Source organism: Trichoderma gamsii (genome assembly GCF_001481775.2).
Source record: "Trichoderma gamsii strain T6085 chromosome Unknown Scaffold_12.2, whole genome shotgun sequence".
Taxonomy (NCBI): Eukaryota; Fungi; Ascomycota; class Sordariomycetes; order Hypocreales; family Hypocreaceae; genus Trichoderma; species Trichoderma gamsii.
Genome location: NW_020171349.1, coordinates 530437 through 549488, shown reverse-complemented (window position 1 = coordinate 549488; position 19052 = coordinate 530437). Strand labels below are relative to the sequence as shown.

The 19052-nt window shown below is 49.9% G+C and overlaps 2 protein-coding genes across 2 annotated transcripts; one reads left to right on the top strand and one right to left on the bottom strand.

Annotated features, from left to right (window-relative positions):
- Window positions 1-78: 78 nt before the first annotated feature.
- On the bottom strand, window positions 79-3426 carry TGAM01_v204346 (hypothetical protein; the record flags this gene model as incomplete). The annotated part of the gene is made up of 2 exons (XM_024549403.1): window positions 79-93; window positions 451-3426. 2 exons carry the CDS (start codon window positions 3424-3426, stop codon window positions 79-81), a joined length of 2991 nt encoding a protein of 996 aa, XP_024405867.1.
- Window positions 3427-4777: 1351 nt separating this feature from the next.
- Window positions 4778-7687, top strand: TGAM01_v204345 (hypothetical protein; the record flags this gene model as incomplete). The annotated part of the gene is made up of 5 exons (XM_018808262.2): window positions 4778-4936; window positions 5005-5323; window positions 5374-5553; window positions 5618-6902; window positions 6961-7687. 5 exons carry the CDS (start codon window positions 4778-4780, stop codon window positions 7685-7687), a joined length of 2670 nt encoding a protein of 889 aa, XP_018658533.2.
- Between the last annotated feature and the right edge of the window lie 11365 nt (window positions 7688-19052).

Sequence of the window (19052 nt, the reverse complement as noted above, 5' to 3'; positions counted from 1 at the left end):
AAGGAAGAAGAGGGGGGTATTCAAGAATAAATCATGATTCTGATTGAGAAATAGCTTTCACGGCTATTGTTGTACTATTTATGTTGATTCTACCTGCCCATGTCATCATATGTGAGTCTATGTGAAGCTTACAGTACAGGTTTTCTAGGCCCCTGGCTTGGATTCGAGAATGGGCCTCGTATCTTCGAGTCCTTTTAGTCCTCGTCCTCGTCCTCCTCGCTCCCCTCATCCGAATACGCTTCTTCATCCTCATCCTCGTCATCCTCATCGTCATCATCGTCCTCATCGTCCTCGTCATCGCCAGCATCCAAGCCATAATCATCGTGGAAGTGGCTCAATTCTTGGGTCTGAACCTTGTAGCCCATGCCCTTAAATGCGGTTTCCATACCCTATATGAAATATGTTAGCATAGCTCTTTTTCATATAAGAAGGAGAAAAATAAAACCGTACCTCCTGCATAAGCTTCGCGCATGTAATAACTACATTGCTCTTGCCTGGTTCAAAGCAAGGCATAATGATGTCCTTTAGCGCCTGTCGAATCTCATCCTCCTTTACTTCTCTAACGCGCTTCAAGATATCCTTGCTCCAGTCTTTGGGCAGCTGCCTGAACACGCTCTGGATAAAGTTCTGCTGGGCAGCGCCGGGCATAGTGGATTGCTCGTCTGCAAAGCTAACCACAATCTGGCTGATGGTACCTTCCAACAGATGTTTATCAATTGGCACCTCTTCATTGGCAATTTTTTGAATTGCATCACGCGAAGCAATAATTGCCTTGGATGCGTCTGGAGATCGGTAAACCTTGTAGTTTATGACTCCGCTCTCAACATTGCGTGAGAAGAAGGATCCGTAGGCATACCCAGCACCTCGAACAGCATTCCACAGGGGTCCCTCTACCGTCTCAAGATAACCGATTGCCACCATGATGGACGGCAACCTGGGATCTGAAAATGAGAAGAGTCCAGGAGCAGTGCTCACAGAGAATGAGCTGTCGAGAGCCGTCATGGGGACGATAATGGCGCCGACAGAGCCAGGGGCTTTTCCTTCGTCGTTCAAGGTACTTGAGGGCTTCGGAATAGCAACCATTGATCCGTTTTGTGACTTCAAGGCTGTAGAGAGTGGATCCCAAGTCGTGATGGGGTTAGGAAGCTTCTCTAAGTTTGCGGTAACGAGAACTCTGATGTTTTCGAAAGTGAAGAGCGAATTGCGGATTGTATTGAACCACTCCACAATCTGATCTGGATTCTTCTGAAGGATCTTCTTGAGACGTTTGAGGTAGACTGCCTTGACAAGAACGCGCCTGGCGACTGTAAGAGTTGACTTGTCCTGGTGGATAGCTGTGTCTACCTCAGAGGACATACTGCGCCCGTCGCGTTTCGACTCTGGGACGTCGGCCAACGCTTTCATTATGGCAGCCTTGATGCGTATAGGGTCGTAAACAGAATCAAACATCATGGTACGGAGCCAATTTACAGCTGCAGCATACTTTTCCGGCTCAACCTGAAATTGAATAATGTATCCTTCTGAATCGCCGAGCTGGCGAGAGTTTCCGATGTCATAGCCAACACTGTCCCTCTCTAGCTCCATCACGACCTGCTCAAAGTTGATTTGCTGCCCATCTCGCGTGATGTGAGTGTTGAAGAAGTTATCGCTAAAGATTGACATTAGTGGCTTCAAATGAACAGGGACTTGGGCTGTGCCAAGGTGAAGAGTAATGTGCACAAAATTGGTAGGCACATCTTCGAACTGAAGGAAAAGCGGCAGTTTGCCACCAGGAGCCGCATTGATGAGTTCCTGCGCACGGCCAGGGCCAAGTCCAACGGCCTTGGCGTGACCAGAACGAGCTGTATCGGATTCGATGAAATGAATTGATTCTGTACTGGGGACAGCCCAGCGATCGATGACTTCAGGGGGAATTGGTGCGTCGTTCTTCGTCTTTGCATCTTCAAGCTTTTGGGCGAGTTTTCGCAATCCTTCTTCTCCAAGCTCTTCTTTACGCTTGGCAATTCGAGCTTCGTGATCGCTCTTCATCTTGATGGCCAATTGCAGAGATGGCTTACCCAGGACTGAGATGTGATGAGCATCGGCCATCCATTTGCTCAGGAAAGCTCGCCAATCTTCGTCTGACCACTTCTCAAGAATATCATACTCTGCCATTGATGCCAAATCCTTGAGTGTTGAGCCGTCACGCTTTCCAAAGAGGTAGTCAGATATGATGTTGGTAGAGTAGAAAGACTCTGACGTTTCAGCGTGATATTTGACTTGTCGCTTCTCTCGATGGATGCACTCTGTCATATAGTTCATATCCAATGGTTTCGACACGACATCTTTAAGGACTTGGAAGAGGCGCTTCTCCACAAACTCCAGCTTTTCCGTTTCTACGCCAGTAGGCTGAAGCCAAATGAGTGAGTTCGGCCGTGAATCCCACCAGTAAGAGACGGAGCTTGCAAGCTCCTCTCGTTCCACAAGAATGTTTTCTAACACAGAGACAGATGAGCCGCAAAGGTAAGTAAGTAAAATGTTCAAAGCGGAGGTAGCAAGCACATCAGCGCAGTGAGGCCCAAAAAAGCCAATGAGAATCTCGCCGACGGACTCATCCTCTTCGGGGAACTCTGCTGTCGTGACGATGCTTTCTTTGAGAGCCGGCGGTTGAGCTGACTCTACCCATGGTCGCTTGAAATCGGAGTCAAGAGCAGGAATATCATCTTTGATACTTTCTTCAAACGTATCCAGTATTTCCAGGAGATTCTCATGGTCTGCTTCGCCGACAATGACTATGCACAAGTTGCGCGGCTGGTACATATCGCGATGGAATTGGCGAATACGCTCAGGGGTCAGTACTCGTAGAGCTTCCGTCATACCACCAGTTTCGTAGCGGAAGCCGACGTTTTCTGGGTACAAAAGTCGGCGAGCTTTAAGGTCCATGATTTCGGTACTGCGATTTTCCACAGCCTGCATTTCAGAGTATACAACACCAGCATCGTTGCCTTCTCCATCGATATGCCAAACTTCAGTGACAACGCCCTCATCGGTGATGGTAGGCAAAATCACATGCTCCAAATAGACAGGGAGGATCTGGGCGAAGCCCTCCCAACCTGCAGTTTCAAGGGTGTAGGCTGTGTGATCGGTAGCAGTCCAAGCATTGGTACCAGAATATGCTCGAGAGGACAGCTTATCCAGCAGACCTTTCCACTGATAGTTCTTTGAGCCCATGAAGACCAGATGCTCAAGCGTGTGAGGCGCACCAGAGTCGTCGAAAATCTCGGTAGCGAGTGTGAAGTAGCCGTTGATTTTGGGGCCCTTGCGATCGGCGACTACGACCTGCATGCCACTTCGCTCAGAGACATATTGGGTGATTGTGCAGGGAGCATAGTCGGTCTGAAAACTCTGCACCTTGCGGAAGCTAGGCTTCAACTTTTGGGAAGGCATTTTGAAGTCTTGCGAGTAGAAACGCCCGTTCCAGCCGGACCTAGGCAGTAGTATGTTAGTACAATCGCAATGACAGTCAATATCCAGCCCCTTGTCACTACACTTGAGTGCCTAGAAAGGAGAAAATAATGTGAGGGAGAAGTGGCATGATTGTGAAGAATGGGTTGGGTTCAAAGAATCTGTGCACAGAGACAGGAGTGGCAAATGATGCCTGCATGGACCACCTAGACAGAGGAGTATAGAAGGAACCAACCTCAGCAGGTGGCCTTCCAGGAATGCGTAGACAGATTGGCCATAGTCGCCGATGAACAGGAAGTACCCGCCGACGCTGATGATGGCGACAATAAGCGGTAAGATCACATTCGTAAACCTAGCTGGAAGCATCTAAGAGAGTCTTCCAGCAGTGCTGCGCAGAAGCCAAACGATGACTTCCAACTCAGACTATTCAATACGAGAATGCGGGCAGTTGACGATGAGCGGATCGGTGAGGCGGTTCGCAAAACACACAAGAAGCAGAGGGCATGTGGGATGTTTCGTTTCAGCGACTCACCAAACACAACGACGCCCTAGCAAGTGAAGAGAGGGCAAACCACGCTCTGTCCGTAAAAGAGGAAACGTCCTGAGCGATGTCTCTCCTTGACTGATTTCTGGTGAGCTCCAACTACTGGAGGTGCAAGGGAGAAGATCTCTGCCCGCGATCCAAGATGAGGGGCTGTCGAGACTGCTTATGGAATGTCCTCCGGCCTAAGAAGACGAGCCCAACGGTCTGCAAGTCTCTCGCGTCTGACAGCAAAGGGTTTTCAACACTTGATCCCTGTCTAGTCGAAGGATTGCCAACAGCAGAACAATATCAAAGTACGTACCGCCAAGTGCTTTGTTTCGTCCAGATGGAGCCCGTTGCTTGCGCTGGTTGGTGGTTGGTGGTTGGTGGGGTATCCAGAGAAGCAGTTGAGAGTGACATGTGGCCGCCTGCGCCACAGAAAGAGGGGTTTAGCCGCCTAGGCGCACACGCCGCCAGCCACCTGTCAGTGTATAAGCTGAGGCGCCCAGTTCAGCTGCATGTGGCGCAGCAGACGCCGAGTGACGTTGAAGTTGCCAGCTACGACCTGGTACCTGAGAGCTCAAATGCTGGCATCATCAAAAAAGGCGAACCTCACCAGATTTGCGCAAATTGACGCGCCTTCAGCCACAACGATTTGCTACCATGTCCTGCGATGCCAGATAATACCTGATTCGGCATTGATGCTATTTAATAAGGCTAATCCTTGCCATTTTCATCGAGTCACCAGGCAGACAGTCGCCTAATCATCCGTCATAGCTGCGGCTTCCAAGGGTTATTGTGGACGCTACCATGGCGACAGCAACAGAGCCGCAGCAGCTCAGCAGCGCCGTTGTATCGTTTACTTTGGACGGGAACTTCCCCGAAGATGCAGCCGCACTACAAGCCGTTTCAGGGACTGATCTTGGCCCTACGATTGCAGCTCTGGATAAAGCCAAAGTGGATATTGAGGTACCAAAGCTACCATTGAAGCTGTTGTCGCGTTAGCAACGGATCTGTTTTTAACCATTGTAATTTAGGCCGAAATACATACCATCAACGAAGAGACGAAAGATGACATTAGCTCGTGGGTTAGAAACTCAAAAGTCTTACAGGAGGACATCATTCGATCGAAAACCATCGCCAATGAGATCATCCTCCAATCAGAGGCCCCTGAAGTAACGGGAGAAGCAATCCAAGACGCAGAAGAGAAAGCCGAATTTCTAAACCGAGAGGTCCAATACAGCCAGCAGATGCACAGCGTCTTGCGACGGATCCAACATGTGAACCAGCTCCTCACGGACGTCGAGCAGGCAAGTCGGGAAAGGCGCGTTCTGGATTCGCTGCGGCTGCTTGAGAGTGTGTATTCTCCCAATTCTTTCAATAAACTGTGGCTAACTTGGAATAAGAATCTTGGACAGCTCTTGACGGCATGGGGATCAGCAAGACAACCCGAGTCATGAAGCTGTTGGATTTGAGAGCATTTGAGCTGAAATCTGACATTCATCAAGTATTTGACCATGTCTGGAAGACCCTTGTGCAGATTGATACCGACTCTGGCAAAGTTGCCATTTACAATACGCGCGAAGGTCTGTCATGCAACTTACATATACATCTTCCTCCCTTTGGGCAACTTTTGCTCACAATTGACAGATGAAAAAATGAGTCTGGAAGATGCTGCTATTGGCTTACAAGCTTATAAAGAGGTTGACGAGAGAATGGAGCAGCTGTGGCACAATTTGGATACAGCAGTGGTATCACCACGCATGGATACTATGAGATCAAACATCCCGGGCATCAAAGTAGAAGGAGACGTGCTGGAGCTTGCGGGGTCTGCCGATGGCTCAGTAGAGTCTCTTTTGTCTGATCTCGAGCGGATTCTGACATTTATTTCTCAGAAATTACCTGCAGATTTACTGCAACCCTTGGTAAATGTTATGATGAACGACATCGTATCCAAACTGACCCGAGAATGGCTGAACCCTGCTGTTCCTTCAGGACTCAGGGACTTGGATCAGTTCCAGGCCTTGGTCTCAAAATTGAAATACTTTTGCGAGGAGTTACAACGTAGTGGTTACACTGGCCTTGAACAGATTCAAGACTGGGCCAGTAAAGCACCTACAATATGGCTTGAAAAATGCAGAGAGACTTCCCTCAACAGCGTCCGACTTAATCTTACAAGCGGCATTGGACAGTCAAAGCGGGTTGAAAAGATTGAAAGACAGATGGTTTCCATAGCTGAGGGTAAGGAGTTATCTAGAACGGGAGCCGGAGCTGTTGCTGATACAAACGACTGGGGCGAGGACTGGGGAGAAGCTTGGGATAATGACAAGGCGAACGACCAGAATGATGCGCCTGGCGGAGGCGATGACGAAATGACAGATGCCTGGGGGTGGGATGATAACGAGGACACGAATAAAGATGCGAGCAAGGAAAAAGAAGAAGAGCCGGCGCAAACAGCAGCTACCGAAGCAGAGGATGGAGATGACGGTGCTGATGCATGGGGTTGGGGGGATAACGAGGATGCAAACGAAGATGCGAACCAGATAGCAGAAGCTAAGAATCCTGCTAAAACACCAGACGAGGATGATGGCGCCGATGCCTGGGGCTGGGGTGATGATGGCGACACTGCTGCTCCTGTAGCTCCCGCTCCGGCACCTACGTCAACAACTCACAAGGCGAGACCAAGCCTGAAAGCTAGAGAGCAAACACGAGAACTGGTCTTCAAAGAGACATACAGCATTTCATCAATGCCCGAACCCGTTCTTGAACTGATATTCTCCGTCCTGGAAGACGCAGCGGCTCTAACAAAGGACAGTGATGAATACAGTCTGCTAACCGTGACGGCACCTGGCTTGTTCAGCTTGCCTACATTCATATTGGCACTATTCCGAGCCATTTCACCTCACTACTACTCGTCAGACGCTGGAGGCAACATGTAAGTCCAGTAACGCCGCAAACTTTCAACCTCATCATATAATTAACAAACGATGCAGGTTCCTATACAACGATGCCATGTATCTAGCGGAGAAACTATCTGATTTTTCACTGACCTGGAAACAACGCGAGGAGCTAACGCCTCGTGCACGGAGCATGCTTCGTATCGACAATGATGTCAGGACACTCAAAAGCTTTGCGAACCGCAGCTACGCAAATGAAATGAGCCTCCAGAAGACGATATTGCACGACCTTCTTGGAGGTTTGCAGAGCCTAGCGCAGCAAGACGACAAAGATTCTTCGATCGAGGCTGGAACAGCACGAATTCGAAACGTTGCTGCGATCTGGGAGCCGATTTTGAAGAGATCTGTGTGGTCTCAGGCTGTCGGGTCACTCGCAGACTCACTTGCGTCGCGAATTATCTCAGACGTGCTAGAGATGTCTTCTATTGGACAAGAGGAGGCCTTTAGCATTGCCCAGCTCATTGCCACGGCAACAGAGCTTGACGACTTATTTATACCCAGCAAGCTGGCTGGTACTGCACCAGTGCCAGACGAAATGCCAACAACAGCTCAATATGCGCCAAACTGGTTGCGTCTCAAGTATCTCGGCGAAGTGCTGCAGAGTAACCTCAATGAAGTCAAATATTTATGGTGTGACAGCGAGCTGAGCCTGTATTTCACGGTGGACGAGGTAATTGATCTGATTCATGCCAGCTTTGAGGACAATGCGAGAACGAGGGGAACAATCAAGGAGATTAGAGCCAAAGAGCCGTTAGCTAGATGACGGAACTTGGCGCAATGAACGAATGAATACGATGAACAATTTTTCTCTTCTATAATGTGCTTTCGAATACCACAATGTTTTCTATCAATTATTCCCCTGTCGACCTTTCCCAATTCTTACAGAGGATAGATGCAAAGGTTGGGCAAAGGTCAGGATTTTCGCGCGATAGCTTCATCAGATTCTTGTCCTCGCGATACCTCCAATAACAAGACATGGGCGGATGGTTTAGTGGTATAATTTTCCCTTAGCATCAAGCGACCTTCGGGTTCAGCTTCATCGCATGGGAAAGGTCCGGGGTTCGATTCCCCGTTCGTCCAATTTCTTTTTTTCTCTTTTTGGAGGCCTTTTTTGCCACTTCATCTCCCCCCTTTATTACACAGTGAAGAAAGCAATAGGCATGTCGTAATTTTATCTATTCTGGGATTCTCTGTGTTTTCTCTCATTCCTTTTCTCAATTAAAACTTGCCGAGACGTCAAAAGACATTTAATCCTTGTCAGTTCGCCTCTACTCCGTATACAACCTTGTTTTCTAGAATGATTTTCCAAAATCTGCCGATGGCAGTTCCCGGTATGTGCGAACATACAGCCCATGTGAACAAACAACTTTTTGCTATCCTTTTCTGCTTGAATATCTGATACTACATTACCTTACCCTAAATAAAAATTGGTAATTTAATTTAATATAAAATAAAAAACTTTACTTACCACACTCAAAAAAGAGAGAAAAAAAAAAGAGGTGTGCAATTTCCCTCCAATCCTTCCAATAGTTTTGCTGTCATGACTCGTTCCTTGCATGCTGAGATGGCTGTGTGGAAACCGGGCGAGTTTCTCTTTTCTCTTCTCTTTTCCTTCTCAATATTTTCTTATCTTGTTGGCTTTACTCTATTCACAAGGGGGTGGGTGGCAAATTTCTACCTTTCTTCTTCTTCTTGCTCTTTGCCTTTTTTTTTGCAATTGAGTTATTAGTGTTGCCGTAACTACCAAGAAATTGCATTACTTTGTTTCTCGTCTCATATGATATCTCTCTTCCATTGAGGTTTGATTCTCGCTAACAAAAGGACTTCCATCAAAAACTTCCATGTACAGCCCAATCCCGGCCAGATCAACCAGCAAAGTGAGACAAACTCCGTTGGTCTTCGGTATTCGACGGCCCCCATTAACACCGGCTCTCACCGCCATCTACGACTTTATACTGCCGCCTCTCTTATACTGTATACAAATTCATAGAAGTTAACAAGATACAACAACAACAACGACAACAACAACAACAACATGCATTAGCACTTTCGCCATTCTCGTCCGATACTTGTCTAGCCTTCTTTCCTTCTGTTTCCCCCTCCCTCCTTGCCTAGACCTGAGATGTATATACTTCGTATCTTTCGCTGCCTCTGCCTCCCTTGCCTACATCCCAGACAGAGCCTGGCCCCTGACTCACCGGCCTCTCCAAGCATCCCTACTCCGAGTCATTGATTCGTCCATTTTGTAATTCAGCTCTGCTCGGTTCAGCTCTCTCGGACTCTTTCCTTTGCCCAGCCCCTCCCCTTCCCGACAATCTGCATTCGCCAAGAAGACTGCTACCCGCTGCCAACATTTACCCAGTACGAGAACTACCCTGCCTAATCGTAAGAGTAGAGAGGTAGGTCATGCTTAGAGGCAGTAGTATGTACTCGGTACCGGTAGCAGTACCTGGTAGCCGTAGTGTGGTGGTGCATGCATATCAACTCAACAAGCGACCACCCTCCCCCCTGCCCCCAATCGCAACATGATCATCGTGATCTTTCTTTCCGCGGACGGATTCGACGGCGCGCGGAGACACTAGGCAGGAAGGACGGTACTACTGCTCCTAGCAGCACAACCTACAAGGATTTTCTTCCCGGTCGTAGTACATGTAGTAGTATAAAAAACAACAACAAATAAGCACCCCCCTGCCCTGTCTTTGCAGTAGTGCATGATATTCATCAGCCTTGCAAAGACACGTCAGCCTCTTTTGTTTCATTTTGTTTGTAAAAAAGCGATAGAACTGTATTTTGTATTAGTATTGCTAATACCGACACATACACAACAAGGCAGCAACGGGAAACCCTCCGTTCCCAGCTGCCGTGTAGACTAATAGATACACACAGGGGATAGCCTCATAGCAGCTGGGCACCATACTGTAAGCAGCTTGTCTCAGGAGGATTACTTCCCAGACCCCGGAAAATTGCTATTCTTACTGCAGTGCCTTCTCTGCCTAAAGCAACGACCGGCTGGCTCTGTGGCCAGTGTAACTGATACGAGTAGCTGTAACGTTGATATGTGAGAACTACCAGCTTCACACTCACGGTGACCTATCACGAGCATCGTCCACCGCTCTTCCCAGCCAAGCTCCTGAAGAGAGGCAAAAGGGCAAAACTAGGCTCGCTTGAGTCTAGATTGCACTGGCGCTGTCCAAAACTAATGCAGTCTTTTGCCTTTTTCTCTGCTACGCAGTAGTTCTTTTCTGATCTGCGGTCTAGATGGCGGTTCCTGGTGTCATCTCGCGACAGGCCGCGGGCTACCCGTATGCTAAAGCCAACATAACTTGTAGTTTTGGTCGTCTCCGGCACGCTGGTTAGCAGTATGTATCCGGAGGGCCTTGGTACTAGTGGGAGGCCTAGCCAGGCACAGCAACAAGTCGTGCTTACCGGGGACCCAGCAGGGAGGGAGCTACGCATCAAAGAGCATGGCATTTCCCCAGATTTTCACTTCCCGGCCCCCCTGAGATTGTCCACAAAACGGGCTGGGGTGGACACGGAGCTGATTGCCTTTCTCCTCTGCGCCCGTCTCTGCGTTGGAATCGTTTTACGGTACACGAGACCGTATGTGCGCGCGCATTAGGCCATATCCCGTCTTTCCAATGCACACGCCTCCCCCATTTGAATTCAGCAAGTGGCAGTACTAGTACCAGGTAGAAGTACCAGGCATGGACACGACCTGTCGTAACTCATGCGCTCTGTATATGGCATAGCCCACCACCCAAAAGGCAGAAAGGAAGAAGAAGAAAAAAAACCACCAACAGCAGCAGCAGTACCCTTGCTAGCTGGACATCTGGGCTGAAAAAAGATTAGAAACCCGAGGCAAGGGATCAATGAGTGGGAGCCTGTAGGATCAGCAGGGATTCGGGTACCAAGCTATTGGAAAAGGCAATGCTAGTAATAGTACCTGATAATAGTCAGCGACCAGGGGGGAATTGACTTACCATCCAAAGTAGCAACTGTTTCTTATCCATGCCTGCTCGGAACAGCAGAGCGAGGCTGGTCGCCGAAGCTGCCGTGGCGAACATTCCCTGCATACTAATGATACCTGTAGCTTTCACCACTACTGCCGAATGAGGGCCCTGAGCGGAGAAATGTCTTCCTTTTCGGTCAATCATGCGCCAAGGCAGCCTGCCGGCCTTGAGCCACCCGATCGTGATCCAACCAGGAATCTGGATGCTGTTCTTCAGAGCTTTACCGGCATCCCTTCATCCTTTATGTGGGTTATGGCTCCTTCGGAATGACGTTGTATATACTGTATGAACCATATGCATACTCTGTAGCGGCAGCCGCACAAGTCTGACCAGATCGAGCCATCGGGTGGGTCGTCGTAAACTTTTCCCTCTGTGACACACGGGACGGGACGAAACGAGCACTCGCACTCCATACTTTGCATGAACATATGGGTAGCACTCGCACAAGGTAGGTAGTTAGCTAGACGCCCTAGAAGCTCATATGATCCACTGGGCGACGATGAGCCGTGACCGCCAGCCATGCCGGAGCCAGTTCCGGCGGATGGGAGGGGGAAACAGATCGGATGCCATCGCAAGTATGGCTTGCGAAGACTGAGTACTCTGTCTGCAATGGCACGACAACGTTTGCGTAGGATTTGTCGCGTACAGCTGCAAATACGTGCATGCATGCGCAGCACTGAAATCGGACCATCTCCTGGAGTGTGCTTTAGAAAGGGCACGCCGCCCAAGCAGCTTGTCCTGCGTGCGATTGCTCATACGCAGGGTGCTCTGCTCTGGTCCGTTCTCCAAGCAGTATTGCCACCGGCACCATATTCCACTTTATTGTTTCCTTTGGAAAAATGCCTGGCCCGCCATACAACCCGCCATATGCAAGCTCAGACAGTCACGCCCGTCTGTGTTTGCCGCTGCTCACTGCATCGGCTCACCTAAGCTGTCAATTTCCTTCCTCTACGAACCTTGTAAAGGCTATTGCAACGTGGATTGCTCGGGTACTTGTTTCTATGAGCTTTCTTTTGTTTCAAAGTAACAATAATAGACAGTACTAAGTATATCGTAAACGGCGGCTGGACCGTGGGCGTACGCGTACAGGTACAGGTAAGCATCGGCGCGTCAGCTCTCGATTGCATCAGACAACCGGACGCATGCACATGCAGTCAGCGTCTGTTCACTTTCTCAGGGTCGATAGGGACTTCGGCCACTTCATCGCCCAACAGGAGATATTGGTGAAATGGCATGGCCTTGTGGAGATACGAACCAGCGTCGTATCGCATCGCGAGCTGGCATGTTTCGGTAAGGCGAGCTTCTTCACAGGTCCCTCTGCGCTGCATGGCGCCCTGAACGGCATGTGCTTGACGGGAGCGCGTTGCAGAACCTTTGATCCCCAGGCGGGATGAAGCTGTCAGTCACAGCATCCTAAGCTCTCATGCAGCGACCCGCAATACGTGCTGGCAGTGGCCGGCCAGCTCTATGGCCACGAAGCGGCTCCCAGTCCATCCTCGGCGTGTTCATGTCGCTCGCCGCCCATGCCGATCCCGCTAAGCTTGCTGTGATTTATTCTATTGATGGATTCGAGCTTACATGCCTTGCCGCTCCTGCATGCGTATGTGTATCTGGTCCTTAGGCCAATCATTGATAGGTAGGCATGAGGTAGCCCCCTTCTGCCGCCGCCTGATCTGCAAGGAGAGCAGAAGTTCTCAGGTCTGCTAGCTTTTGCGTTCGCCGAATCAAAGCCATCGTGGATGTTCCAATATTAGAAGATCATCCACGGGGGTCGTCAAAATCCGGCCGCAGCTCACCCAGCACTGTAGACCTCATAGTCAGAGCTACTGCTGCTCGTACATAAGACAGGCGGGCTGTAGCTGCAGAATTAGCTCAAGCATAGCCTTACATACCAGTGCTAAAAGCAAGTGAGACATGACCAGTCGTTGCGTGTGAAGCAAAATGTGATGGCAGTGAGCAGGATTCCAGCGCACTAAAAGACAGAGAAATGACTGTATGGGTAAGAGCATAAAGCCGGCGAGGACCGTGCCGGAGTTGATACCCGCCCTTGAACCATCAGCCGAGTACTAGGAGTAGTAGCGTTAGATAGACTGGCGCAGTTTGTCGCCGACGATGCCTCATGCGCACCGCGTGCCATATTGTCCGCGAGTGATGTTCAATTCCTGGTGGTTTCTGTGCCGTGGTGATTGTTCGGTAGGACTTAGCCGTGAGGAGCCAACAAGCTGCTACACTGCACCGTTGCGCCACGTACAAGTGCATGTAGCCCACTCTATATCATGCTCGCCGCATTATCTGCTCATCCATGTTGTATAAACCCATGGCTGTAAACGGAGTATTAGGTCCGTAAGAAGCACGTCCATGTCGATAATCTGGGTCTTTCCAGTGGTAACAATAGTTATACTGCGGCGTCCAAAGGACATGCCGAGTTCACCGAGGCCCCTGTTTCCCAGCTGCGCTATCCGTCCCAGAAATATTTCCAGCTAAGCAGAAGGCTGAGAGGCGATACTTATCGCTCATGTATATTTTCTGAGACAAGTACTGTACTTCGTACCTGAGAAGTACAAAATTGGTCGTATCCACAGCACAGATCTGTCAAGCTGCTTGGTTTGGTACAGATCCCAGTATTTGCTGATATCTGCTAGTATGTCTTGCCAGGCTCTCACCCCCCTCCCTAATCCCAATCATTACTACCTGCAGAGACCCAGCATAGCAAGCAAATGCTCAGGATATTTTGGTATCGGATAACAACGTGAAGCAACGTTTCTCATTTCACGCATGTATAAACAGCCCCAACAGTTATGGGGCAAGGTGTCTAGCGATTGCCGAAAGCGAAGGGGTAGGGTCCCCCTATTCCCAGCTCACATCACCGGGGTGTCTCCCCTGTTGGCAAGAAAGCTGGAGCTGGGGGGTACTAAGGGTATGGGTAAGTATACGAAAGAAAACATCAAGGCCAACTTTAGCAGCCTATGGATCCCAAAGTTGAGCGTTGCTTGGGCCAATCGATGATTCTCTCGTTTTCCAGCACTGGCACTTTCGTTGTATATTCGTTAAATCATTTGTACTCTGGAGCGATCCCCTTGAGAGACAGACCGTGTGACGTATATATGTATGTTGATGGCCATAAATAGGAGCTCGTATAAAATCCAGGCCTCCTGTGCTCCCGCTGTTGCTGCATCCGTTCTCGCGGTGCCTCTCTCTCTCCTTCGCCAATTACAGAGTACAATGCCGCAAGACGTGGTTGTATCTAGTAGATCTGAGTATTCTGCATAGAGATACGTGGTCAGAGATGGGACTTTGCATAAATACCAGCAGCCAGACGGATAGCGCTCATGCATGCATGCTGCAGCAGGCCAGCCAGCCACGAAGCGTCCTTGCAGGAGCAGATATAAAAAAAAGTAACCACTTGCAGGCCAGCCTCACTCGGACAAATTCTGCCAGAGAAAGGGGATAAGACGCACAAGGCATCATGTTTTAGTGCTGCTGCTGTTCTGTCGTCGCGCGTCCAGTTCAAAGCAAGGGTTATAGGCGGTTGGTTGGCTCGCCGGCTGCTGGGCTGACGGCAGCTTTTTTTCGACAATGGGACGGAGTAAATTTGGCTGAACCACACAAACACACATACGAAGAAAGATGATATATGAGATGGTGAAAGAGTAAACATCGTTGGTGCAAGCTGGTGAGCTGAAGCAGCTCAAGCCACCCTCAGCCCTGCGCGGCACAAACCGCTTCCCACTAAGTTACCCGATCCGGCAGCCGGACAAACAGGATGATGAGAAGCCGCAGGAGACCCAGAGGTTCTTGGTGCACTCGCCCGCTTATTCTCACTGCATAATATCTGGTCAGGAGATCGAGATACGCAGCGCCCCAGGAAAGCGGTTAAGGCGCCAGGATCGCGGTGGAGAGCGATGGTGGTAGCTCGGTAATAGCGCGCACTTCTGAAGTCGCCAATGCTGATACAAGAAAGAAATGGAGCCAATATAGCATCGTCACATTCTTCCCTTCGGCCTGCCCAAAGGGAAAAATGGCTCAGTCCACAATGAACTTACGCATACAGTCAACCACATGTCTCCTGCCCACGCCCATGCCCATGCTGTACCGGCAAGAAGGATTCTCATTGCCAGGCACCCAAGACTGGCTCCCACGCGGAGACGGATAGCGCACCAGCCGAGCAGTTCCTCTTCAGCCCCAGCGCCGGGATAAAAGAAGAGAGCAGCAGTACATAGTACTGGTGCTGATAGCGGCGACTGACGTGGAAGAAAAGACATCAGCCAAGGCGCAACTCGGGAAAGCCCGCCGCCTCAGCCGCCAAGTGTAAAGAGAAAGGTTCTAGAAACCCAATCTCCAGCTAGCTGGAATGCCCCCCATCAGCTCCTCCTTGTCCTCCTTCTTCCCCGCGACAGGCTTTGGACACCAGTAGCAGCCGGAAGGGTAAGGGAAACGCCAATCCATTGCTTCCTTCTCCTCAATGGCTCTCGCTGGTGGATGGCTGTAACCGGCCGTCTATGGTGACACGACGCGATGTTGGCGTGTGGGGATTGCTGGCGTCCGCGTGCAAGTGTAAAGCGATATGCATGGCTGGGCTGCATGATGCTCGTCCTAGATGCTGGCCGTGTGGAGAACACATCGTTGCTGCCAACCAAACGGTGGGCTAGACCCGGCCTCCAATGCGGGCAGCATTTATTATGAGTAGGATTGAAGGGGGTTCATCTTTCATCAACTGACTTGACCTGACTGAAGGTGCGCGTCTTCCCCACAGTGCAGTTCACGAACACCCCGTAGCACAAAGATTTGATGCTTTTGGTGCTGTCGTGGCAGCTGCTGGTGCGTCTCTAGCACCTCTCATCCCCAGCCAAATCGTCATTCAGCAGCCCATTCCTGCATATCAGTTCAAGTCGGTCGGTCAGTCCAGGCGTTAGCCGACATCGAAAGCGTCACTATGCTCTCATTGTGGTGTGTTGCGCGCCATTGCAATGCACGCCACACCCCTCGAGAAATCGATTCGGCTGTACTTGCTCTGTCTGGTATCCCCTTTGGCATCTGCAACCTCCAAATACAGGTGGAACGTGTATACATCGTGGTTAACAGAGGTGGTATTCCGTGCTACCAGATTGCGTCCCTCCCAGTTGCACGCGAGCACCTGGTATGATTTGTCCGGTAAATCTGACGGGAAAAAGCATAACTTATGGTATACAAGTCATACCAGCTATTTTGAAAACCCCAAGCATATGGAACTTCTGCTGCTGGCGATGTAACAGGGAGACAAGACCATTGCTCCCACGAGTCCCGAGTACCCTGCAATATTACGCAGAATGCGCGCGCGCGCTCGAGGCCCCCTGGGATTTCCAAACGTTGCATGGTCTTGCTTCGCTCTAGCATCAAGGTGAGCGTGTTTGTACTGTATAGTCAAAGTCGCTTTGTCTGCTCTGAATTTATACCCAATAATCGCCACAACTGCAGCATGCTTGTAAGGCGGAAATATAATGAAAGCAACATGGCTTGGGGCACCCCTGGCCAAATAAATGGTCGATCTTCCATAAGATGGGGCGGGAAATGGCAGCGGATAAGAGCCCGAGGGCTTCCCATCATTTCAGAAAAGAGATGGGGTCAATCATATACTCTTTTCGGCATCCTTCGTTAATATGTCGATACTGAGTGTAGGTACCTGGCTCAATTTTTTGCTCCCGCTTGTATTTGTACAATCGAAATATAATTTCCCTGTGGGATGGCCAAAGGGCAGTAGGCATATCTGAATGGGATAAATAGTGGAATGGTAGTAGGACTTGTCAACGAGGCTTGGAATGGTATTGAGTTTTTTGTGCCTGTGAATTCTAAACAGAAGTCGCCAGACAGATGGAGGTGTAATACTGCAAGGGAAGTACGATTAGTCCCACGTCTAATACATTATCCTTCTCTGCAAGCCAAGACCGTGACCTGCCATCTGCAAGGCCAACATAAGGCAGAATCTTATCAGGTCAGACAATCTATAGCGTGTGTAACGATAGCCCAAAGGAACAACGGGCACAGATTCGCAAGTGTATCAATCTGAACGTCCCTTGCCAATCGCATTGTGAGTTGGCGAAGGAACAGCCACCCATAATCGTTGCCAGACTCTTGATGTTTGTGAACATTCGAAATGCGTGAAGAGCAGTGGGCCCAGAATTATGGCAAAGCCGTGGTCCTTGGAATGTATAAAGAGCCGCCGACCAAGTGGCCATCGTCATGCTCCTTGCCACGTAAATTGTCTCGGCGCGTGCAATTGGAGCTTCAGTCACTTCCGAAAACCTCCGTAGAATTGGCAACTGATTGACAGCAAAAGAGACCACCTGTGAGCCACGACCGCAGGTCTCCAGAGAACAGGATAGCTGTACATGAGCCCACCATTCCGTTCCCGCGAGTGCCGCCAGTAACCAGCAGCAGCGGCAACTGCACGCCTCCAAATCGCGTAGCGACCCTTGCAAATCAGGCGGCCAGGGTCGTGGTAGCACAAACGAGACTCTTATCGGCAGATAAGGTATGATTGTAGACGATCGGACGCGGGTGATGGCCGTCGGCAAGACCAGGACATAAGGCCTCCCCCGCATCAATCCCGTCCAAATGGATGAGGCTTCTTCATCCCGTAAGCGATCCAACCGCGTCACGCCGCCAGCTCGCGCCGCAGCCCATCCCGTCGGCTAGCTGACCCTTTACTATTACTTAGCATGTACTGGCCTGCTTGCGATCTTGCAGGCGCATATGTGCTGATCCGGTGCTGTTGGAGGTGACGCTCAAGCTGCATCAAATGTTTATACATATGCCTTGGATAAAAGCATGATGGGGCTTGGAGTCAATCATCTGGCTGCAAATTGTAGACAGTAGCACAGATTGACCCCTACCTAGGAGCCTTGCCGTGCCAGCTGCGAAAAAGTGGAATATAGATATTTCGTCTTATTGCCCAGGTTTGACCAGCCACTGTCCCGTATATGCACCCAAAGGATTTGGAGTGCATGAAGAGTGACAGCAGGCAAACGGAGCCCAGGGCTCCGCTCTTTGATGTCTGTCTGGTAGAGAGAGGGGACAGAGCATAATTTACCATATGGCTGAATAGGTTGGTCGCATGCAGATTTATGCAGTCCGAAGGCGGGTGGGATTCAAGACGGAGAATGCAGGAGTGTGTAGCAACGGTGCGGATGCTCTGCATTAACATGGCAGGGGATGAGATTGCGCCCGCGACACGATGCGTTGCTAACGTGAGGCTGAATGGCCCTTTTCACCCAGCTTTTGGGTACCTAGGCAAGCGTGTAAGAAATCGAGCCTCACGGGCGTGAGTTATGAGCATCATATCACCAAACGCATTGCATGGCGCAGCTGATGGTATTCTTTTGGATAACGATTTATAAGCGCTGATCAGAGAGACTTTATGTGTCACAGTTTGGTGTTATGTTTCGAATGGTGTCTTCGTGAAATGCTACTTGTTTGATGAGTAGAGAAGCTGCAGAGAGTCGCAATGTCAGTCTTGTCCCTTTTCTTCCTGCTTTCGCTCTTTCTTACCTTCATTGATCGCGAAATTGGTTAGGACAAAGATCAGATAAGTGAAGACTAGAGAGAAAATCGCACACAGCTTGCATTTGAAGTTTGTAATGCAGCATACTTGTAAGAAGCTGATCATATATCCGCAATGGGGAAGTGTTAGCCAGGAGCTGGGATTGGCCGTGCAACTCGCAAAACGGGATTCTTTTTCCTGCGTCGCGAGTCGCCAATATCAACTAGTTAAGAGCTCCGTAAGCCGTAAATGGCAATTTATTCGCTGATTATATCTGAATGTTCGGTCATGCTGACCTAGTCTCAATCGAGATATATCCGACGCACCCGAGCCAAGACCAAGCTGAGAGGGCATCTTGGCCCTCGTTGTTACATCTTGGCAGCTGTTCTTGAACGAAAACTGCTAGACACTTCCGGTCAATACGACACTTGTGAGTGCGAGATGGCCAAAAAGGGGGCGACAGTGTGGGCGTAGGGAACCAGAGGGGGGATAGAAACGCCACGTTCATGCCGGCTCTGTGCCTAGGCAAGAGCAGAATAGCAGAGATTGAACCAGTGTGTAGCCATGATGGATAAAAGGGTATTAACATGCGAAGCGTGCCC